This window comes from Panicum virgatum, chromosome 2K, assembly GCF_016808335.1.
Source record: "Panicum virgatum strain AP13 chromosome 2K, P.virgatum_v5, whole genome shotgun sequence".
Taxonomy (NCBI): Eukaryota; Viridiplantae; Streptophyta; class Magnoliopsida; order Poales; family Poaceae; genus Panicum; species Panicum virgatum.
In genome coordinates this window covers 62322994-62347159 of record NC_053137.1, presented here as the reverse complement: position 1 = coordinate 62347159, position 24166 = coordinate 62322994, and the positions used below count along the sequence as shown (strand labels likewise).

Sequence of the window (24166 nt, the reverse complement as noted above, 5' to 3'; positions counted from 1 at the left end):
CTCTTCGTTTTCTTTTCAGCATCTTGTTAGAAGACGTCAGATTTATCATGCCTCTTTTTAATTTTTTGAATTAGGCATATTTAATCGAAATACGCTCATTCCTAGCCTAGGCCCTGTTTGGTTCATCTATGCTATAAACAGTAACCTGCGGAATCTTTTATGCATGGAGGTTTAAATGAAGTCTATTTGTAAAATCTTTTTACAGATGGGTGCAATTTTGTGCAACGAATCTAATGCGCCAAAAAAATTCGTGATTGGCTATAGTAACCATCCTTTAATTGTGCGGTTAAAGATTTCATTAGATTCGTCTCGCGAAGTAGCGTAGGGTTGTGAAGTTAGTTTTATAAATTATTTTTATTTAATATTTTTAATTGTTGGTCAAAGTTTGTGCTAGATGTCTACGGACCAACAAACAGGGCCCTAGACCATAACTAATTCATTGGGAGCAGAAGTTAACCTGAGTAGACCACAAGTCCACAACCAATTCAAAAATAAGGTCACTGGAAGTCGGAAATCAGAATGATGCATCATCTTGCCGAGAACAGAAGCTCAAATTTAGTTTCCGTCTTACACTGTCATTCAGTGCAATTATACAAGTTCTGCCCCCTAAGAACAAACTACAAATCTGTTGTAGCCGATGGAAAACAAGAATCACAAGTGAAATCAGAACTATCAAATCGCATCAACAATTCAACATATCTCAAAATCGGCATCTGTTTATCAACAATTCAGCATTTAACTTTGGTGACCAGGGACCACGTTAGAGAAGCCTCATCCATCAAAATCGGCATAAAAGAGTCCAAAACTCTTGACGCCCGATTCCAACTGGTTGAAAATTGAAACGAATCTCACGCAGACGAACAGGAACTTAAGAAATTCATCAATGCAGAAAAATGCGAACCAACTTCCGGCCGCCGCCGGACTTCTGGAGCCCGTCCAAGAGCGACGCGCCCCTCAGGTGGCAGACGAGCGCGCAGAACGCGACCCCGAGCAGGAACGTAGCGAGCCGCCGGAGCCCGCCGCGTCGCGTCCTCCGCCCCCTCCCCATCACCGCGGCCCAGACGCCGAGTGCCTGGCCCAGGCCGGACGCGTTCCAGGCCTCCGCTAGCGCCGCGAGCCTGTCGCCGCCTAGCGCCAGGGAGAGCGCAACCACCGCGAGGTCCTCGGCCGGCGTCTTCCTCCTCCTACCCAACCTGAACCACCCGCCGCCGCCGCCGCCGCCGGGGAGCACGATAGTGAGGGGGCGCGGGCGGGGAAGAAGGCGGCGGAGGGAGGTGGAAACGAGGCGGCGCACGGGCTTCGGCGGGAATGCGATTGGCTTGGGCTTCGCGCGGCGGCGGCGGCCGCCGCCGTGGGCGGCGCCACAGTTGCAGCTGATGGCGGTGGAGACAGGGTCGGCGAGGGAGAGGCGCGGGGGTCCGAGGAGCTGGGGTTGGAGCATCGTGTAAGCGCGCGGTGATGGATGGGTGGAGCGAGGCCAAGCCGCCGCCAAAGGCTGTAACCGTCTGGTGTTTTCCCGGTGGCCAATGCGGGCAGAGGGGCTGAGAGAGGAAGATGATGCTTTCAAATGAAATTCGCATCCGTACGAACGCGTCGATTTTATAGGGAACAATTCAATTCCTGCGAATTTCGTGGATCTTTTCTGATTCCTAAACCGGGCTAAAGAAGCTGCATTATTGCATCTGGCATTGCTCAGGGCCATCCAGCCAATCAAATTGAGGATTTCTGCTTGGGTGGAATTTGGACGGCTAGAGCATTTGGTATGCACCTTCCAAGCGAGTGGCGATACCGGTCCAGAACACCACCAATCCACCATGCTCGTAGATGCTCCAGGAAAGCATGGGTGAACTTTCAAAAAAGAAAAAAAAAGGAAAAGCTTAAAAAGGGTACCAATAGCACATTTCTGCAGCCTTGATTAATAAAAAATTGGTATGAAAATTCATTGATGAGCAATGTTCCGAACATCAGTATAAGAGATTAATTCTTCAGTTCTCTACAATCCATCAAATACAGTTACAAAAAACATGTAATGTTTTTGGGGCCAAGAAATAAGAATGATGAACTTCAAAACAACAAAGAAATGTGAGGTGAAACAGTCTGACATATGGTGGGGAGCCTCAGCTTTGTATGCTTCAACTTTCTGGCTGTGGCGTGAAAACAACAACAGGATGGGGAAAAACGTCATGTTTGTTAAACTTATGGTGTAAGGGAGCATGATGCTCGTTGCCCTTTGTGCAGTGCCCATCTCTTCCTCCCTTCGATAGGCTTATTCATACAAGGTGAACCGTCTGGTGTACGGGCACCACATGTACACGGCCATCCTGAGCTTCTGGAAAACGAAGCACCAGCGGCCTCTATACCACTGTCTCTCACATATTTCTCTTCCTGCAGTTGGCACCATCTTGCAGGGCCCATTATCTGCCACTGCTCCACTGATAGGCGTTGCATGATCTCTCATTCTTGTCTGAGATCCTGACCCGCTTGGTGCGTGCTTGCTTGCTGATTTTTTCTGTGCCTTGAGCAGCTCAAACCACATTCTCCCAGAAGGCTGCGGCTCCTGGGACTCAGGTTCAGCATGGGAAGCCTTCTCTTCACAGATACAAGCATCCTGGGAGGCGTCATGTGTTCCATCTTCTGTAGGAGCTTCTCTAGTTTTCACCTCTTCTGCTTTGATGCTATTGCTTTGTCTTAGAGATTCCTCCACAGTTACAGAGATATTTTTGGGCACTATTTCACTTTCTTGTGTTCGATCTGAGCTGTCCAAATCTTCAGTTAGGTGAGGTATGGATTCAATAATCTCTTGTGTTCTATCCAAGTTGTCCAAAGCTTCAGCTAGGCGAGGTATTGGAATCTCAGCTTGGCAAGGGTAGCTAGTAGATGAGCTTTTAGGGCTGCCTTTGACTCTTCTACCTTTGTGTAAGCTGCATCTCTTTCTTCCTTCAACTGATTGCTCCAGGCAAGAAGAACCATCTTCTAGCACCACTCCACAAAAAGAGTTAGAATCTTGTATTGGTACAGTTCTCCGTTTTGTGGCATCAATCTTTTTTACTTTGTGCCCTTCGGACCTCCTTCTACGTGCTTGTCTGTTACCACAGGGAATACCAGATATTTTCTTCGAGGGAATATCAATCGCCTCGCCTCCACTGTCGTCTGAGTTAACTAGCTGAGGCCTGAAACCAACAAATGTACGAACTCTTGGGAGCATACTTTTCATAATGCCAGGCGAGGTGTTAACTGACCCACTTCCCTTTATCTTTATACCCACTTTTACTCCAAATATGTCTTGTTTCATGTGGCGTACTCTGCTAAGTAGAGATGATCTATGGCTGGCGGCTCCCCATTCTAACTTGAGTAGTATTTCTTCACGACGACAAGCACCATTCTGAAGCTTGTACCATGCGTAATCAAATACCCTCAGCAACAGTGCCTCAGTCTTCTCAGCTTCTTGTTTATTATCCATCTATTTGATTCCAATAGTAGAAAAGAAAGATAAGAATGGAAAATGTTAATGCATTCAGAGAATACAAAAATTACGATGTTAACAGCTACAGATGAAAAGGGCAACTGAATATCCGTAACTGATCCTTTCTGTGTGTGTGTTTTTTTTTTTTTTAAAAAGTGACTAAAGAAATTTTGAGGGATTTCCCTACATCCATTAGAGTGATGGAAGAGGAATCATCTTGATCCTAAGTCTAAATCTTACACCGTTTTAGTTACAAGATGCCATGATACAAATATTACATCCAAGTACAGTTCCATGAACAAGTGAATTGGAATTAGGTAGTTGCTTATGTGGAACTGCATAGTGATATTGTCAACTGTAGCTAAATGCAATTCTGAATGTAATACCGTAGTAAGCTGTGAAGGTAAGACTAGAAACCTTTAGGAGGAAGTATTGTTATTACAGTATATAAAAACAAGATTCAAGGGTAGAACTAGAATGATTATTAAAAATTGAAGCCAAGTGTACATTCAGCAAGAAACAATGTACAATGAATATAATGAGCAAACATATTCTTTATCACTTAGAAACATGTGAATGTTGCAAAGTTTATCAGAAGAATTTGAGGAAATTATAAACCACATTTAATTATAGACACAATGTTATTTTATCAGCAGAACATCTAATGCTAACTATGGATCAGAGGCTACTCAACTATTCTGGACATTTAAATCATAGACATCCTTGCAGTTCAGAAAACTTCAGACCAGATTCTCGTTCAGAATTCAGACACAACTGGCATGTTAATGTACATTCGTATTCGTACAGTAGTAACAGTTCAGCCACCCAAAATCGAAGAAAGGGAAAGGACCACAAAGAACACTCACCAGTGCACACCGAAACACTATGGATTAGCCTCTGGAGAACACTTCTCTGAACAATCCGGGGCCCATAGTGACCACATTCACCTCATCTTTACCAGCAGAGCCTAGCGAATTCCCAGTGTCCAGATGCGACCCCGAGCGGCCGTACTGCTGCAGCCTCGCCCTGACGCTGTCAGCCTGCCCGAGGTATACCACGACGATGCCTCGCGAATCACGCCTCCGGGACCTGACGCCTTCGTCGGACGAGCCGGCGACACCCAGCTCGTAGAGATCGGGGAAGTTGTCCGGGATGTTGCGGATGCGGTACCTCTGGACCCCCTCCTTGCCGGCGGAGTGGTCCTCCCAGTCCGACGGCCCGACCAGAACCTGGAAATGGGACAAGTGAGAGCTTGAAGCGCAGATCGGATACGAATCAGAACCCAAGATTTTTCCGGTTGGGCACCGAAATTCGATGCGAGATGGCAAATAGGCAGGCGCCGTGAGCCAGATCCTGCGGAGCGCGTCGTCCGCTCGGCCAGCTAGCGGCGTCGACAGGAGCAGACAGACAGAGGAAGAGGAGGGTGAGCGCTCACCTTCCATGGGGAGAAGAGGGAGTCGTGCTTGGTGCGGGGGCAGTCCTCCCGCTTCAGCCTGGAGGTTACGGGGGAGGCGGCCGCAGGCATCGCTCGGGCGGGCCTGCTCCCACGGTGGACCGGGAGGGGGTCGGGATCCCCTCAGGCCTCAGCGCCGCCGCTGCCGCGCCACCGGCATCGCCGCCGGGAGCGGGCTCGTGACGTGTTTTGAAAATCCCGGGCTCCTTGGTTGGACTGGGCGGGCCGTGCGCGCACGGGCGTGGGTCGGACCTGAGCCCGGGCTTTGCTGGGTTACGCGTTTCCGGTTCCAGGCGCGCTCGCGGTTTTGGTGGGACCACCAGATTTATCAGGCGAACAGCTCGGCAGCGCGTGAGCCGTTGGATGGACGATCCACTGTCCAGATTAAATGCGGTGGGAAACAGGACATTTTTCATTATGAACTGTTGAGTTGTCAATTTGGCAATCTCAAGCAGTACTATCCCTCTTTTTTTAGATAATGGGAAAGAGAGTACCCAGCCTTGACCTCAAAAGAGGCTACAGCCGATTACTACAAATTTTTCAAAACTTATGTATGCGAGAACACTAATAAGACTAACAGCCAACTTGAAAGTTTTGATGAAGATGTTTATTAAGAGCAAATCCTATTGCTAAACCTCCATTCATGGTTGGCAAAGAACTGCATGACCAAAACCTCCATGGTTTAACAAGTCTTCTGTAACGCCTTCTTGTCTTCATCACGCCTTCGTAGCTGTGCCCAAAATCTGAGCCAATGGGTGCCACGATAAAGTACCTGCATATAAGTTTTAGTTGGAGATTTGTCAAACACCACATCATTCCTACTAAGCCAAATAGCCCAATATAAAGCAAATGCTTCTACTAACAGTTGTCTTTTTAACTTGATTCCAGCCCCCTAAGCCAATTACCAAACAAATGAGTAATGCTATGAGGTGGATTTAAATCCAAAGCAAACTGTATGGCTCTTCATAGGAATTTGGCTACGTGGCAGTAAAAAAGAGGTGTTGAATAGTTTCATCACTAGAACAAAAGCAACACTGTTTGTTACTCTTCTAATTTTGTTTTGCCAGATTGTCTTTAGTAAGAATAACAACTCTCTTTAGATACCACATAAAATTTTTAATTTTAAGTGGTATTTTAACTTTCTATAGATGTTTGTCAAACTGTATATTACCATTGCTAATAAGTGCATTATACATTGAGCTAACGGTGAACACACCAGCTTGATTCAGATTCCATCGAAAAACATCAGCATTATTATTCAAACGAACATGACTGATTTGAGCAACCAAATTATGCCACAATGTAAGTAAGTGACCTGTCAAAGTTCTTCTAAAAGACACATTCAGCGGTACTCTACTAAAAACTGATGCTACGGTCGCATGCTTTTGCGCACAATATTATAAAGGTCAGGATATTGCTCTCTAAGTATATGATTGCCTATCGACTTGTCCTCCCAGAATCTTATTTGATTACCATTATTTAAATGAAATGACCCATGATTCAGCAAAGTGTCTTTAACTTTCATGAGACCAACCCAAAAATGAGAGTCCCCTGATTTTTTTTCCACTTGAGCAATAGTCTGATTCTTTAGGTATTTGTTCCTTAATAAACTTTGCCAAATACCCTCTTCATTAATAAGTTTAAACAACCATTTACTTAACAAGCACCTATTTTGGATATCAAGGTTCTTAATGCCTAAACTCCCAATTTCTTTTGGTTGACATAGAATACTCCATTTTACTAATCAGTATTTCTTCTTATGTTCGTCTGATTGCCAAAAGAACCTTGACCGATAGTAATCTAATTTTTCAAGTACCCCTTTTGGGACTTCAAAAAAAATAATATGAACATGGTTAAACTAGTTAAGACTGAGTTGATTAGAACTAATCGTCCGCCTGCTGACATGTGCTTCCCTCTCCAGCTACTTAGTTTTTTCTCAAACTTCTCCTCAACGATCCGCCAGTCTGCATTACTAAGCTTTCTAAAATGCATTGGAATGCCCAGATATCGAAAAGGATACTTCCCAGATTGGCAGCCAAAAAGTTGCGAATATTATCGTTCCATCTCTTTAGCTTGTCCAAAACAAAATATCCCTCTTTTTTTAAAAAAACTCTTGGTGTGCTTCCATTGTCATCAAGATTCCGGCCTTTTGATAACTTCTCTAGACTTTTGACCCTAGGCTTTTGGCTTATGGGTAGGTATGGCAAGAAATAGCTGGGGTGAGAACGTGTTTGAACTCTCGTTGAACTCTTCCATTGTAAATTAAACTTCTTCCATTGTAAATTAAACTCTCGTTGAACTCGCTTGCTTCCTTCTTAAATGCATCGGCAGCGCTCTTGCCAAACTTTCAAACAAAAAAAAGAAAGTGTTTGAATGATAGAAGATAGATAGAGTTGACGATGTGTTTGGTTAAGAGGGACAAACTATGAAACTCAAGTAGTTTCAATTCCTAAATCTGATGACTGTGGGTTGAATCATTGAGCAAACAATTATAAGCCGGAATAGTCCCAAATAAGTCAAAAACAGACAAGCCGAGCAAAACAAATGCATATTATATATTGATTCACGATAATTAACCATTAAATACGAGCAAGTGAGAGGGGCGACATACAACGAGTTATACCAAAATCAAAGGGGCCAAAGGGCCGCAAGTGAGATAGGGGGTGGGCAGCTGGGTACTAAAGTTGATGTCGCACGTAATGTGATGTGAACATTTAACGAAGTGCATCTTTTATGGAGGAGAAATCGTAAATTTGATGATACATAGCATTTTGTAATGGAGAGGTTAAACAGTGGCTTGGATTCGTCATTCTGTCGAATGGGTTTACGTATCTGGCATTTGTTGCTGAATCTAAATGTATATTCTTACGCCAGTAGTACATGTTTTTTTTTAGTTTCCGTGGTAGAAAATCGTGCCATAGGCCCATAACCGTGGTAGTTCTATTTCGAAGCACATGATCTAGCTAGCAAACCATTCCATCGTCCTAAGTCTGGCAGGCTGTTGATGCTAATTTGCGCCAACACACTCGAAAACGCTAGAACGCGCGGATCGTCGACACGATCTTCACCAACAGGCTCCCTGCGCACAGACCGGTCAGACCGGTTGTAGCGACCGGTCAGACCAGTACTCCAGGGAGATCCGCGAAAACCTAAAACCTCGAGTTCGGGAGGGACCCCGTCGGAGCTCGTGGATCTAGGGTTGCTCTAAGGTCGGCAGGCTACTCAGAACATTCTCGAACGCCGTAGAGACGAGCGAAGAACAGTAGATGAGATTGGAAAAGTTAGAGTTTGGAGATAAAAAGTAAAGGATAAATGTGTGAATCGATTGGGATTACCCTCAATCGGCCATGACCCTTCATATATATAGGATGGGGAGGTCTGTACCCGTTAGGAGTTGGAACCCTATTAAATCTCGTGTCAAAATACAACTCCTAACTTGGACTGGGCGTTTCAGACCGGTCTGACCGCTCTGGACCGGTCTGACCGGGGTACAGATCTTCCGAGAGGCATAACTCCCTCATCCGGACTCCGAATTAGACATTCTATATATGCATTTCGATCGTCTCAACGAGATCTACGCAATGGTGCAGTCCAATTTGCAATTTGACAAACTTGTATAGACCGGTCTGACCGGTTCAAGGGAGAGGTCTGACCGGTCCTGCCCAGATTGTCCAGAAAACCTTCATCGTGTCAATTTTGAGTGTCAACATATGCCCCCTATTTTTTGGTAAAGCTTGCGTACCAAGAAACATATCTCCAAGCCCAAAAATGCACTTGAACAACGAGAAGCACCTACGCACCAATCATGTCTTGCTTTCAATGACGATAGTGTATATGGCCATGTCATCTGGTGCAAGTAGAATAAGCCTGAGTATAAATTATCTCGGCTGTGAATCATGTTTTTCAAAAGAATCGCTTCGGTCCATTTAGTAGAATAATCTGTATCAATTAACACGAAGCAATGCCTCTTTGAAGATGGAGGATTAATTTAATCAATGAAATCCAAATCCTCAACCTCGGAACGACCATGATTTGATAATAGGATGTATCAACACAGTGGGCAAACCGCTGACATTCTTCACACCCCTTATACTGCTTGAAAGAATCAGACATCATGGCAAGCTCGTACAAATCGGCTCTTTTAAACAACTACTTCATCTTTGGAGCCGATTGATGTATACCACAAATATCTTCATGAACGTTCCTCATGGCAACTTTGGCCTGATCTGAGCTCAAACATTTAAGAAATAAATATTCGGCTATTCAACGATAGAGCTTATCGTTGACTAAAATATTTTTAAGTGTTATTCGCCAAATATCCTTTTCTGCACCGCGACCAAGATCTTTAGATAGGAGATTACAGGAATCCTCCAGTCCTGATCTTCGGCTTTAGTGATGAATCACATTTTATAGCCGAATTGGTGTCTCCAGCAGTCTGGACGGTCAGACCGGTCTCATGACCGATCAGACCGGTCTAGGCGGTAAGACCGGTTGCATCGACCGGTCGGACCGGTTCGTCCAGATCCTACAACTTGGCTTTTACTTGCATCGGCTTTCGAATATAAAAATATTTCTTCATAATTTATTAGCCAGATGCTTGTTTAGCCATAGCAATATCCTGTCTATTCTCTTCCCTTGGTATATATCTTATAACAAATTCATTGAAGGAAGAAATAATATCGAGGTGCTTGTCAAGATATGCATTTAAATATCCATTATATCATTAGCATACCTCGAATACTTGTTGCACCATCAGAAGTGAATCACCAAAGACTTCAACACGTTTCACGCCCATAGATTGTAGAAATTCCAAGCCAAATAAAAATGTTTCATACTCAACTTAATTATTTGTGCAATCCTCTTTTGATCGGTTTGAGAACTCAAAAATAGCACCATTCAGAGAAATAAAAGCAGCACCAATTCCTTAACCATCATCACAAACCGATCCATCGAAATACAACTTTCATGGTGTGCAAGTAACATAGTCGACTTTTAAATCATGCTTGTCATTAATCCGATGCTCAACAATAAAATCCGCTATAATTTGGCCTCTCATAGATCTTGTCCCCGCATCAATAAGTCGTCGGCTTATATACGTGATGACATACTCCTTGTCTTCGGTTTCTTGAGTCAAAACAGCCCAAATGACCTTGTCTTCAGTAGCCTCATAAAGCTTGAAAGGAACCCCTCTCCTAGACGCCATGAGCACAGATGGTGAAGACAAATAAATCAAAGACGTCTTACTGTTCTGCCCCAAGTAAATTCGGTTTCATTCTTTAACCGAAGAATAGAAGTAAGAGCATCGATATACCTCATTAGAAATAGTTTGCCAATTTTTTAGCTCGAATTGAAAAACTTCTAATTCGGCTTTTATTTGTTGATATTACAATTTCAACCGACTCAACACTTCAAGAACATTATCAAAGTCTTGAGCGCCCCTTGCAAACTGATCCGTTGTACAGAACTTCATGAGGTAAATCATCAGTTACCAATATTTTGCCCCCCGAGCACTTAAATGTTGTCGAGCTCCATATTGCTGTGCTTTTGATGTAGCCTCATGACCCACTAGCTCCTCATTGCCTAGTACCAAGAATGCTAGCGGTGTTTTTCCATCGCAAGGAACCGAAATAGGCGTTGCCAATTTGGCTTTCAGCTTTGATGCAATCTTAACCGGTCTGACCGGTTGCTCTGGGCGGTCAGACCGGTTGCTTGAACCGGTCAGACTGGTCGCCTGAACCGGTCAGACTGGTCGCCTGAGGCGGTTCAACCGGTCGTGCTGGCTGGTCAACTGTATTGACCCTCCACACCTTGCCTTGTGGGACCATTAGTCTGTAGTGGTTGAATTGTCTGTCCCTCAGCCTCTTGAACTCCTGCTCCTTCTTCACCTGAGCACGTAGACGCTGCAGCTTCCATCTTTGAGTACGAGTCAATCTTGGAGGACACCATCTTGATTGAAAGTACTTTGATGTTGAACTACTGCTGCTGGCCTCACGATCATTAGCCATGATCGGCCTTTGGATTGAAGGATTGACCGATTTACCAAAGACCATCGGTCTTGTACCCGCATCATTGACAACCACTTTGATATTGCCGATATGCAGAACATCATCGGCTTTAGTTTTCTCTGGATCAATAGTGGGTTGTACCTCTTCTTTCTTCTCCTTGACACGGTAAACCTGTCTCGGAGAATGAGCTTTGCTCGGCCACTGATGAGACCGGTCAGTGGCGACCGGTCTGACCGGTGCAGGCTGCCGCCTCTGACCTGATTGGTTGGATCTCAATCGGTCATGCACTGGTCGTGCAACCTTGCCGAACTCAGGCCTTCTGTGATCCTCCTCCCTGTGGTGAGATGGTGGGTATAGCATCGGATAACAATACATCCAAATTCCTTCATGCCCCCATATAGGACAAGAAAAACCCGATGCCGGTGACGCCCATGGCATGGTAGTACACATCTTCTGAGGAGGGAACGATGTAGTACTGGCACCCCTACGCTTGCTGGATTCTCCCCTAGGAGAAGAACGCTTTCCTTGACGCGGAGGTGAACTTGGTTCTTTTTTTAGTGGCCGATCTTTTGGAATGGTCTTTGTGTACTTGTTCAGTAGCTGAGCAAAGGTGAGCTTCTGCTTTGTAAAACTCACATGCACCTTTGACTCATTAACCTTCCTAGTACCTTCTTTCGGGTGCTTAGACTTGAAAGTTCTGGGTCGGCTTTTTGCCTGACCGGTCTGACCGGTTGAGGCGACCGGTCTGACCGGTCGTGCCTGGGCAGCAGGCCAACTCGTGTCTTGTGAGGAACTCTCTTGCCCTTCAGGCCTTGAAGCTTTGACAGTGATCTTCAGTGACTCCTCTCCATCATGAGTCTTCTCCATTGTTATTTTCCTAGCCCGAACTTTGTCATTGATATTTTTCGACCTTGGCTCACCAATGATAATATTTTTCCTTTTGCTCCTTCGGCTTGTTTCGGCCGAATGAGTACCTTGGCTTTATCCAAATCAATCGTATGGACAGGGAATAATGCCTTGTCATCTTTTACCTCATGCATTCCCAATCGTCCTTCATTAACGGCCGATTGGATTTTTTGACGAAAGATATTACAATCATTAGTTGCATGAGAAAAAGTATTATGCCACTTGCAATATGCACGCTGCTTTAGCTCCTCAAGTGGCGGTATGACATGTGACAACTTGATGTTTCCGCTTCTAAGCAATTCATCAAATATGTGATCACACTTAGAAACATCAAATGTGAAACGAACTTGTTCTTGCCGATTCTTCGGAATCGGCTTAAGCGATGAACAAGAACATGGCTTAGCTTCTAATGGCCATATGAATTGAGCAAATTTTTTTTTCTCATCGTCCGAATCAGATTTACAATCAATATGTATGGACCGATGAGTATTATGGGTATCTTTTGCCTTCTGGAGTCTAAATTCTAAACCCAAAACTTTCATGTGCAAATAATTAACAGTGTGGTACTCAAAGCCTTCGAATTCTTTTTTTCAAATAAGAACGCAAACCATCAAAAGCCAAATCAGCCAATTTCTTTTCAGAAACTGTTAAATTTAAACATTGGTTTTTGATATCTTTAAACCTTCGGAAGTAATCCGAAGCAGGCTCATCTTGGCCTTGCCTAACCGATGCCAAATCCGACAGTTTAGCTTCATTATGCCCATTATAAAAACGATCATGAAACTTACGTTCTAACTGATTCCAAAATTGAATAGAATTCGGGGCCAATGAAAAAAACCAAGAAAAAGCGGTTCAAGTCAAAGATAATGAAAATAAGCGAATGCGCAAAGCCTCATGAAAACCAGCTTTTCCCAGTTGTAAGATATATTGGTCAATGTGCTCCCAAGATGCTTTATTATCAACACCACTAAATTTCACAAAATCAGGAACACACTAACCAGCAGGAAAAGAAACTAAATCAAATTCAGGAGGATATGGCTTTTGGTATAATATAGAATTACCTATATCCACACCGAATTTAGTTTTCGTCGCACTAGCCGGATCCTCTTTTAACCTAGCGGGATCGGCTTTGCATTTACCACTCGTGGATGCTTGTGTTACAAAAGTAAGACAATGTTCTATAGAATTATCTTGTACCATCGTCTAAACCGAACTTATCGGTGCATGCCCCGCAGAATTTTCATGTACATTAATAAAAATCGGTTCATGTGGAGAACCAGATTCTTGTGAAGGAGAAGACTGCACACAATTTGTCATATCATTGGTTCGGTTAAGAATTGCCGAGCAAAGAGTAGACATGTTCGGTGTAGATGTTACTGGGCTAACCGCTGATTCACCGGTCTGACCGGTCCAGCCGCATTCGTCTGTACCAGCTGCAATGGTAATGTTTGCCCTGCAAAATAGTTCGTCGGCATGCCATATAGTGGTTCTTGAACAGATGTTGGCGTAGCCGATGAATTAGCAGTTTGAAAGCACAATTATCATCTACTGATTTGCCTTTTTTCATGATATCTATTTGATCTTTTAAATCATTCATGGGCTTATATATATCAGCACTTTTCTTATCCATAATAGATGATAATTGGCTAAACAAGTCGGAAGATGAAGTGCTTACATTGCTTATTACCTCGACTTGCTTATTCTTGAGCGTGAAGGAGGGCATCACAAAGTCTTGAACCCTCGTGACCTGGCCTTGCTGATTTTTCTTGGATCCCTTCAAGAATTGTGCTTTGAAGTGCTCCCTGACCACCAAGTACTCTTGGCGCTCCTCCTCGCTGAGTTCCTCGATAGATGTGGAGATGTTGTCCTTCGTCGAGGTCGGTGATGACGCCCATCTTCTTTGAGAACTAGATTAGATCGGTTTAAAAACCAGATTAATCTGTCCCCAGTGGAGTCGCCAAAAAGTGTGTTGACACTAATTTGCGCCAACACACTCGAAAACGCTAGAACGCGCGGATCGTCGACACGATCTTCACCAACGGGCTCCCTGCGCACAGACCGGTCAGATCGGTTGTAGCGACTGGTCAGACCGGTACTCCAGGGAGATCCGCGAAAACCTAAAACCTCGAGCTCGGGAGGGACCCCGTCGGAGCTCGTGGATCTAGGGTTGCTCTGAGGTCGGCAGACCACTCAAAACATCCTCGAACGCCGTAGAGACGAGCGAAGAACAGTAGATGAGATTGGAAAAGTTAGGGTTTGGAGATAAAAAGTAAAGGATAAATGTGTGAATCGATTGGGATTACCCTCAATCGGCCGTAGCCCTTCATATATATAGGGTGAGAAGGTCTGTACCCGTTAGGAGTTGAAATCCTATCAAATTTCGTGTCAAAATACAACTCCTAACTTGGACTGGGCGTCTCTGGACCGGTCTGACCGGGGTGCAGGTCTTCCTGGAGGCTTAACTCCCTCATCCGGACTCCGAATTAGACGTTCTATATATGCATTTCGATCGTCTCGACGAGATCTACGCAATTGTACAGTCCAATTTGCAATTTGACAGCAATTTGACAAACTTGTCTAGACCGGTCTGACCGGTTCAAGGGAGAGGTCTGACCAGTCCTGCCCATATTATCCAGAAAGCTTTCATCGTGCCAATTTTGAGTGTCAACACGGCCAGATGTACGTAGCTGCGACGGGGAAAATGCAGCCTAATCCTAGAGTACAGTTGCAACACGATCATCTATGATCTATCTTATCATAGGATTGTTATGTACAGTCGCTGATGAAAATGTACAGGTACGAGACGCCCCGTGTCACATGATCATCTCGTCGGCTAGGCAGCAACAGCACACCGCCATGACGCTGCATCACACGGAAAGAAGAAACGGTGTCGCCATCAGAACAGTAATAATGCCGCATCCTTTTTCTCATTGCCAGCAGCAAGAAATTGACCAATGAGATGATGAGGTCGCAGCGCAGCTCGGGCTTACAATCCGACCAGTCGACCACGAAGCCGCGCTTGGCCGCCGGAGGCTCCGGGGGATCGCGCGGCGGCGCCGCCGGCGGCGGTGGCGGAGGCGTCATGGGCCCCCCGCAGACCCTGCAGGTAGCGCGAACGCAACGCGATCAGGTGAACGGAGACAGGTCCGCGCACAGAAGACATGTCATTGCCGTTGGAGCTCGATCGATTCAGAGCACGTACTGCTGCTCGCCGACGGCGACCTGCTCGCGGACGGCGACCTGCCCGCGGACGGCGACGAGGACGGCCCTTCCCCTTGTGCTCCGTCGCGATAGGAGGTGTTCCTGTGCAGCATGCCCGTTCCGGGCTGGGGAGTTTCGGAGGCGAGAAGAATTTCTAAACGGAGACAGAGAAAGACAAAAGGGGGTCTGTCTCTATCTGTCCAATGGCCAATGCGGCAGCCCAAAAAAGGCAGGGCGAGCGATGATGCTCGGCAACGATCGCGAACGTAACAAAGCTGTTACGTTTCACCCGGCTGTCACTGCCTCTCTCTGGGTGTGTTTAGTTCCCACCAAATTTCCAAATTTTTCATCACATCCATCACATCTCCTATCACATCAAAATATTAAATATAGCAAATAACTCATACATGCAGTACTAAATGTAGTTAAATAAAAAAACTAATTGCATAGTTTTGATGTACGTTGCGAGACGAATCTTTTGAGCCTAGTTAGGTCATGATAGGATAATATTTACCACAAACAAACGAAAAGTGCTACAGCGTGCTACAGTGACTGATGTGACTTTTTCTCTCCTTTTCACCTCATCTAAACACAGCATCTGTGTTTTTTTTGGGTTTGCTCTTAGCTGTAGCCGGCTGCCGGCGCACCCCTTTCTGTCACGCCTGCCAGCGGCGCCAGCCTTGCAATCCATCCATTCTCAGGCAGGCGGCGCGGTGGCAAGGCACGTACTGGCACCTGCCTGTCGCTGTCTGGTTTCCCAGGAACGCGCGGGAGGCAGGCGGACACACGCATCCAACCAATCGCCCCAGCAAAAGGAAATCCCTCGCGCTGGCGGCGCTTCTCGTGGCCTGCGTTCTCGCCGCGTGCGGCGGCCTCGGTTGCCCCGCCGGCGCGCCACCAGGGTTTTATTTCCAGACCGAACCGCCGGGCTCCGGTTCCGGTTTACCGGACTGGTTTGACCGGTTACCGGTCGGAATCGGTTGAATTCAAATCCAAATTCAAATAAATTCAAAAGCTCCCGTGCAACCGGTTCCGACCGGTTTTACCGGTTTACCGGTCGGTTTGACCGGCTTGAATTCAAATCCAAATTCAAAAACTCCCGTGCAACCGATTTACCGGCCGGTTTGACCGGTTTGATTGGTGGGTCTTAATGGGCCGGCCCATTTTTTTTTCTTTTTTTTGATTTAACTTTAAATCCCCGCAAACTATACTAAATGAACGAATTTTTGAGAAAATTTGATACCATTAAATTCATCGCAACTTGAAGATTTTTTTGGGAAATTTTTTATTTTTTGAATTTAAATTTAAATTTTGAATTTTGGCTGATTGGGTACCGGCCGAAACCGGAACCGGTCCGGACCGGTTTGACCGGTTCCCACCGGTAAGGTTAACCTGCGCGCCACCGGCCACGGCCAGGCAGGCGGCCACGTACGCGGCGCGGTTGCGGGTTGCTTCGTCGCGCTTCGCCGTGCGTTCCTCCGCTGTCTTATGCGGGGAGGGGAAGCTGCCGCTGCTGGTCTCGCCGGCCGGCCATTTCCGTCGCGCCGTGGGTGCGGCGCATGTGAGGGCATGGACCCCGGGCTCGGCTGAGCTTGGCGGCCAGAAAGGCTAGCCGTTTTCCCACCCGCTTGCTTAATCAGGGGAGCTAGTGGAGTGCTGGAGTGTCATGCTCACCGACGGGGGCCGGTCCAAGACGTGTTGTCTTTTTCGCAGGTGAACTGAATCCTCGCGTGTCAAATATGAGGGCGACTAGGGTTCTCCCGTTCTAACGGTACAGCAGTTGGGTTCAGTCCGGAGTTTCCAATGGCACGTTTCTTCAGAAAAGTTTCGAGAAAGTTCTAGGCTTTTAGCTAGACAAGTTCTGGGCGGGAGTCTGGGGTTTTGGTAAAATCTCAGTTTTCGGAGTTGTTTCAACACGAATCTGGAAAATATGAACAGTAAGTTTCAGACCAAGTTCCTGAAAAGGATTTTTCACGCAGGGTTGGAATGTGAAATTTCGACGTGTTTTGCAACAAAAGAATTCAAGGGAGAGTTAGAGGATCGAATAAGTCAAGGAAGCTTCAAGGGAATTTGAACAAAGTATGGGAGAAACGGAAACAGAAACGAAAAGGAGAGGTCCACAATGGTCTGCATATGCCTCCCGTTCCATAATAGCTGATTGAAATGAAAGCTCAAGAACCAGCACGAGCAGAGAACATAGTCACGCGACATCACGATGGGTTGCTGCCCCGCCACGACCCTCTGCCGCTCGATCACTGAGATCCGACAGCTTTGTCCGACATGCCGAGGCCTTTGCCCATCGATTCGCCGGACTCAAAGCGATCCGGAGATCGTGCGGCGTGAAAGCGCTCAAAGTGCGCGAGTTTGGCTTCTGATTCATGCTACAAAGTTCGGCCCCAACGCGACAGAGTGCAAACCAGTCTCGTCGAATTTTTGGAACTAGAAGGGATCTTGTTCGCATCGCATCAAAGTTTTCCCAAGATTTTGTTCCGGTTTTCGACCATGGATTTACATGCAAACATGAGCAGATGGCACGAATCCATGAAGAAAAAGAAATGTATCTGCTACTATGATAAAAAAAAAGTGTACCCAGTGCCGTAGGCTTCCCGCACTGTGCGGGATCTGGGGAAGAGTTGTTTTTAAGCTCCAAGCCTTACCCACACAAATGTGCAGAGGCTGGGGCTCAAACCCGGGACCTTCCGGTTACAGACGGTAGGCTCTATCTGCTACTATGATAGTAATTCACAATTCATACTGTCAAGTTTTTCTTGCGCCGTACAAAGCAAAGCACGCGTGCAGAGCCTTGCATCCCTCTCCGGACAGATGCTTATTCCTCTCCTAGAAATTGAATTTCTACAAGGTGATGAGCTGATTCACACACACACGGGGGCTCGGATAGGTACAGTTTGGGTTCGTGCAACGGGTCAGGTCAGCATCGGGGCGACGCATCCGATCCTCACAACTTCCTGCTGCTCTCGAGCCTGGTGTACCCGAGGATGCAGTTGGCGTAAGCCACGTTCCGGAGCGCCTTGCCGTGCCACCTGCCGACGGTGGCGGCGCCGGACCGGAGCGCCTTGAGCAGGCAGTCGGCCGTCTTGACCACGCTCCGGACGCCCTTGGGCAGGGACAGGTAGGGCGCGTTGAAGAGGTGGAACTCGAGCGACGCGGCGGCGGCCTGCTGCTGCTGCGGCTGCTGGCGCGGGTGCCGCGGCGACGAGGCCATGAGCATCCGGCCGACCTGGCGCGCGAAGCCGGCGCCCAGGGAGTGGCCGCAGACGCACACGTTCTCGGAGCCGAACCTGTCGATGGTGGCCCTGAGCGCCTGCAGGGCGCGGGAGAGGCGCGCGGAGCCGCGGAGGCTGTTCCGGGCCAGGAGGCGGAGCTCGTCCTCGACGTCGCGGCGGATGGTGGGCACGCGCAGCAGCGTGCCCCGGAACGCGACGACGGCGCTCGGGGCGCCGCTGGGGCTCGGCCGGCCGGCGGCGTCGACGTGGGGGTCCCGCTCGAAGATGGCCCCGAACACGGAGCCGTCGCGCTCGTCCACCAGCTCGTGCGCCAGGCGGTACTGGAACGGCTTCCACCACTGCTGCGCCACCGCCGCCGCGTCCCGGCGCTCCTGCCGCTCCAGCTCCAGCAGGTACACCGCCTCGATCAGGTACGCCATCACCATGCGCCTGTAGTCGTCGTCCCTCCTGCGATAACCAACACATGTCGATCATCAGCACGGGCATTCCTTTGATCCAGCAGAAAGAATCAAACACGCAGCAGGTAACCAGAGAGAGATCGATCGCGTTGGGATCGAGCACGCACTCACCAGCTCGTGTTGGTGAGCTCTCTCCATGTAGCAGTCGAGCAGGACAAGCTCGCTTGCTGCGCCATTGCCATGGCCACCAAGCTAGAATCAGCAACCACTGAACCACTCTTCTTCTCCTTAACGCTGATCGATCTCCCTGCGCCTCTGTGTCTTGCAGCTGCCGCTGGTGTCGTAGGGAAGGCCTGGCAGGGGAGGCGGGCAATATATACCCCGAGCCGGGCTTGGCGCAGGATCACGCCGAATTTGCTTAGCTAGTGGGGCAAAGCTTTGCGCGTTTTTTTAATGGCGGGGAATAAAGGCGGACGCGCCGGAACAAAGCGCGCGATCGGGGCTGCGACACCCCCCCGTCCCTTCCTTTTCAGTTCGAGGACTTGGACTGAATCGGACCGGGAGGCTCGACCAAGCTAAGCTAGCTCCGGATCGGGCGCGGGCGCGGGTGGATGGATGGCAGCTGCGCCTGCCCGGGGTAGTCGCCTCCAGCCTGCAAAGGTGGCGGCTCGCCGGGGGCGCGCAGCGGGTGCGAGCAGGACGGACGGACCACGGCGACGTGCGCTTTTGGGGAGCATATATTCGGCCCGTCTGGACATGGCGACCTGCTGGACCAGACCACGCGACGCGATGCACTGTGCCGGATCCGGGACACGGGAGGAGCAGAGCTCGCCCGTCCTCGGACGATGGTGACGGGACTAAGGAACGAATCGTTCGGGTCTGCGACTGCGAGGCTGGCCGTGGGCGGATGACAGGTCGGGCATGCAGCCGGTTAGGCGGCCGTGTCCCCGGCCCGGCCGGCGATGGTGCGGGGACAGCTTGACGGCAGGAGCCGGAGGGGTATCTGCCTGCCGGGTGGCGGGTGCGCTGGGTAGCTTGCTAGATAGCCGCAGCTTGATCGCGAGGCGGGCAGGCGGCCGGTGGCGTCACGCAACGGCAAGCGCGCGGGGGGGACGGCCGGACGGGGAGGGCAGTACGGCTGCCGGCGGCGGCGGGTGGTGGTGAGCTGGTGCGTGGTGATTAGCTACCGCGGTGATCTGCTGGCGAGGTGGGGGCAGCGCCGCAGCGGCGTGGTGTGCCATTCGGGCACGTTTTGTACTAGCTAGTAATTAATCGGGGGAATTTGTTCGCCGCGACTGCGAGCGTGGTAAACCCACGTCCCGCGCTTGCTAATCGGGGGAATCGGTGCGCCGTAAGCCTTGTTTAATCCGGTCTTAATTGGCTCCGCGTGTTGATTCGTTCACACTGATGCTGCGCTTTTCGCCGATAATTATTTGATCACAGTGGATGTGGACGTACGTGATCCGAGTGCGGGGTAGCTAATTCGCGCGCGCCCCCAGCTGAGCAACTAACAAACGATCGGACAACCTAGTATATTCTACTTTGGGCATCCAGTTAATTTCATTTCCCTTTTTGGATCGGTCGCAGCAAATGAAGCTCATGTTGATATTCCTTCCCTTTTCACTGCGCGGGTCCTTTCCCTGTTGGGCCGTGCGCACAATTTTCTTTCAGGGGGTATAATTTTTTCGGAAATGTGGGAAAGAGGGAGTAGTGTTTCGGGTGGGGGAAGTGAAATAGAAGTTAAATTCAAACCAAAAAAATAATTTTTAGAAAAATGAGAAAAACAATAATTTTAGTAAAAACATTATTTTCCATTTTTCCAGGATGCACTAGAAAAGTTACATATAGAAGTTACAGGAAAAGTTATGTAGACAAATTTTTATATTAATTGTTCATTGTTCTGCGTATGTAGCATAAGTTCTATATCTAAATATGTTCGAATAAAAAGTTATATACATAATTTTCTATTTTTTCTTAGATGCACTAGAAAAGTTGTGTAGACAAATTTTTATATTAATCGTTCATTGTTCTGCGTATGTAGCATAAGTTACATATCTAAATATGTTCGAATAAAAAGTTATATACATAATTTTCTATTTTTTCTTGGATGCACTAGAAAAGTTACATATATGGGTTATAAGAAAAAGTTGTGTATACAAATTTTTATATCAATCGTTCACTGTTCTGCGTATGTAGCATAAAGCTATATATTTAAATATGTTTGAGTAAAAGTTATATACATAATTTTCTTAGTGCATAAGTTATTACATCCTTTTTGCATAAGTTTAGTATATAAAATGATAACACTAATGATATCAAAACAACGTGGTGGCTGACGTAAATAGTATCATATATAAGTACGTAGAGAAAACCCAAAACATGTGATAATTTTTCACGCATAGTATCATTCTCATTAATGTAAACTGGGCTGAAAAAAATGAACTGATGACACGCATAACGGGCCACGCCGGCAACAACAAACTGGGCCAAAAAAATAAACCAGAGGGCGAACTGGGCCAGACAAAAACGGAACAACGGAAAGGGAAGGAGCGCGCTCCCGCGCCCCGGATCCCGGCCCGCGGCTGTGGGGTGGCCGCGGCTGTCGGATCGATTGTTGGAAAGATAAGTAGCGTGCGATGGCCAGATTGGAATGTGTGCCAGGAAGCCTGCTAGTGCCCGATTTCCAACAGCCCACTAAGTTTCATTTTCAGGAAACTTTTTTCATGCACAATTTTCTAGTTTTAAAACCTTATAATTTATGCACAAAAAATTTACATATAATTTTTTTCCCAAACAACTGGTGAGGGAATATTTTGCAGCAAACTTTCGTGATACACAAAACTTTTACTTATAACTTCTTTCAATCAACTTTTCAGAAGATATTTCACGATATACAATTTACATGCATAACTTTTTTAGAAAACTTGTCGGATGATATTTTTTAGCATAACTCCCACGATAATATTATTAGAAAAACTTCTCGCACAACTTTTATGCATAAGTTCACTATCCAACTTCCCATGAAAATATTGAAAAAGAACTTAGTTTAATAGCAGAACTCAAGGAACACCTTAGAAAAAGAAAAGAAAACAAATGTTACTAATACATGTGCATGAGAATAAATATATCAGAAAGTAAAAGGAAAAATGAAAAAAATAAAAGATAACACTTGCTATTATGTAATATAAAGGGGGAAAACAGAAAATAAAAAGAGAAAACAAATTAATACATGGCTGTCTGTCACATGGGTGGGGCCGATAGCTCCGTCGTTGCGTAGTGGCTCCGGAATCGCGCGCCAGGAAGCGCCCCAACGCGCGACTGCGGAATTGGATTCCGCTCCGAGTGCTTGGGGCGTGATCGGTTGGGCGAGCCAAACTGGGCCCTCGGCAGAACCCGGCGCGGTGGGACCCCGGGGATTCCTCAGTCGCGATCAAGCATATATTGAGCTCGTTGGTGGCCGGGTTCTGTTGTTCTGCGTTTAGTCCTAGGGTTTCACCCTATGAAACTAAATTGATACTCCCCCGTTTGAAAATATAATTTGTTTGACTTTTTTACCCAAATTTAATAGACATACAAGATGATCATATTGGAAAGGATTATCTAGGATTATCGATCTTCCTTTTTCTCAAGAGGGTTTTATCCATCTTCACCAGCAACTAGTGAGGGATCATTGTTCTGGCCATATAAATGCACTCCTAATATGCGAACTGAGCATAGGTCAGCTGATAAGTTTTCTTGTGGTGGAACCAATCTATCAGGGTTTGAGTTCTCGCATCGGCACTGGTGCTCGCATTATTTTGGATTTATTCCAGGATTTAACCGGCAATATTTTTTTAGTGGCATCTATAGTGAGACGCAAATGACGACTTTGTCAATCTCGAGAATCTATCGACTCAGGCTCACGGAGAGGTACTCTATCGACTCAGGCTCACGGAGAGGTACTCATAGGGGTAGAATTTTCCATATGGATAAGTGTGCGTGCATTTGTGTATGTTTTCTTGATGTCCTCACACGAGCATCAACCAATTTACCGGGCTAACGAGGATCGGTGGAATTTGGAATCGTCCGCTAGTTCAACTCGGACAGTCTCGGTCGACACAGAATCGCACAAGGGGCCGAGCGAGACACACATGTCAATTCCCGATCTGGAGGATGGGACGCTGCCATGCCACGTGGAATGAAGTAGCTGCAGTTGCACAGCAGGTTGCTGGTGCCACTTGTGCTACTGCTACTATTCATTGGCATATAATTGTCTCTCCCTGTCGGACCTCGTTTTTTTTAAAGCACCAGCAGAACCGGGGAGTTATGTAAAATTTTAGACGCCCACGCTGACTGGACTCAACGCAGGCGAGGCTGTTCAAGTAATCTCAGAACGCGTCATATTAAAACACACGCACACCTCCACACACAGCACGCACACCCACACACAAACCTCAGCACCCGATGCAACACCAGCATTGCGATCACGGGGGATCCAACGCTGACGGGCAGCCTCGCAGCCGCGAGTGCTACCACTAAGCCACTGGCTCGTTCGCTGTCGGTCCTCATGTCACGATCGACTCGTGAGACCATACCTCCGGCCTCCGCAGGCCCGGCTCCGGCTTCGCGCGGCGGCTGCTGACGCAAGCGGCGGCGAGGCGGTGACGTCTGTGCTACTGCCACCGATCGTGGGGGGGCTTCGTGCATTGCCCATCACTGTGTGCCTGTCTGTGGGCGCGGTGTAGCGTGCTGCGTGCTTTTCACGGGCCGTGGAATGCTGACCAAGGCCTGGTTTCGGTAAATGGGAAGAGAAAGGCCAATGCACAGAAACGAGAGACCTAAAGACACCAAAAGCGGGGATGCTGCGGCGCACGCGTGTTGATTCGCGGCGAAGATTTTTGCGCGCGCTCTCAGGCCTTGATGATGAGCACGTTTTTTACACTGATCAGGGGGATTTATGCACTAATGCTCTACTCCGGGTCTTGTTATTTTTACACTAATCGATCGGGGAATCTGTTCGTATGCATTGGCTTGACTCTTGTCAATCCATTGTTTTCATCCGCGTGTTTTGATCCGTTCTAGCTAGTGGATGCCACGCTTTCCTCTCTTTACCTTTTTTTTTCCTACCTAAAAAGGGAATAGGAAAGACTTGGAAATTAGGTCGCAACACGCCAAGACCCGAGTTCTTGTTGTTGTACGCTGAGGCAATGACATGGGCTCGAGCCGGGTCCTGTACGAAGGAATAGGATGGCTGTTGCCTTGGGGTAGACCTTGTTACTTGACTATCTCCAATAACGTGACCTAAACCCAAATTTGGGTCCTAAATAGTGTTTTGGGTCCTAAAAATGGCCTCCAACGGCGGACCCAAACAGCCAACGCATTTTGCGTCGAGGGCGAGAGGACACCCAAATTTCGGTCTCTCTCTCCTCGACCCAAATGTGCGCCTTCGCCGTCGACCCCGGCTCGCCCACCCCGCCCACGCCCGCCGCGCCTTCCCCGGCCGCGTTGCCCGCGAG

At 47.5% G+C, this 24166-nt stretch overlaps 2 protein-coding genes and 1 pseudogene across 2 annotated transcripts; all 3 read right to left on the bottom strand.

Moving 5' to 3' along the window:
* Positions 1–512: 512 nt before the first annotated feature.
* LOC120696212 lies at positions 513–1608 on the bottom strand. Its single transcript, XM_039979344.1, has one exon. It carries the CDS (start codon positions 1439–1441, stop codon positions 881–883), a length of 561 nt encoding a protein of 186 aa, XP_039835278.1. The 5' UTR covers positions 1442–1608; the 3' UTR covers positions 513–880.
* A 307-nt stretch (positions 1609–1915) lies between these two features.
* LOC120693004 lies at positions 1916–5150 on the bottom strand (annotated as a pseudogene).
* A 12420-nt stretch (positions 5151–17570) lies between these two features.
* Positions 17571–19199, bottom strand: LOC120692992 (GDSL esterase/lipase At4g10955-like). The gene is made up of 2 exons (XM_039976401.1): positions 18843–19199; positions 17571–18720 (listed from the first exon to the last, which is right to left on the bottom strand). The coding sequence occupies exons 1-2, from the start codon at positions 18911–18913 to the stop codon at positions 17985–17987; spliced, it is 807 nt and encodes a 268-aa protein (XP_039832335.1). The 5' UTR covers positions 18914–19199; the 3' UTR covers positions 17571–17984.
* Between the last annotated feature and the right edge of the window lie 4967 nt (positions 19200–24166).

Bases quoted from the DNA above. Each gene is read 5' to 3' on its own strand.
- LOC120696212 (XM_039979344.1), bottom strand. From the start codon at position 1,441: ATGCTCCAACCCCAGCTCCTCGGACCCCCGCGCCTCTCCCTCGCCGAC.
- LOC120692992 (XM_039976401.1), bottom strand. From the start codon at position 18,913: ATGGCAATGGCGCAGCAAGCGAGCTTGTCCTGCTCGACTGCTACATGG. The intron at 18,721-18,842 runs GTGAGTGCGTGC...TGGTTATCGCAG, and splicing joins GAGCTCACCAACACGAGCTG to GAGGGACGACGACTACAGGC.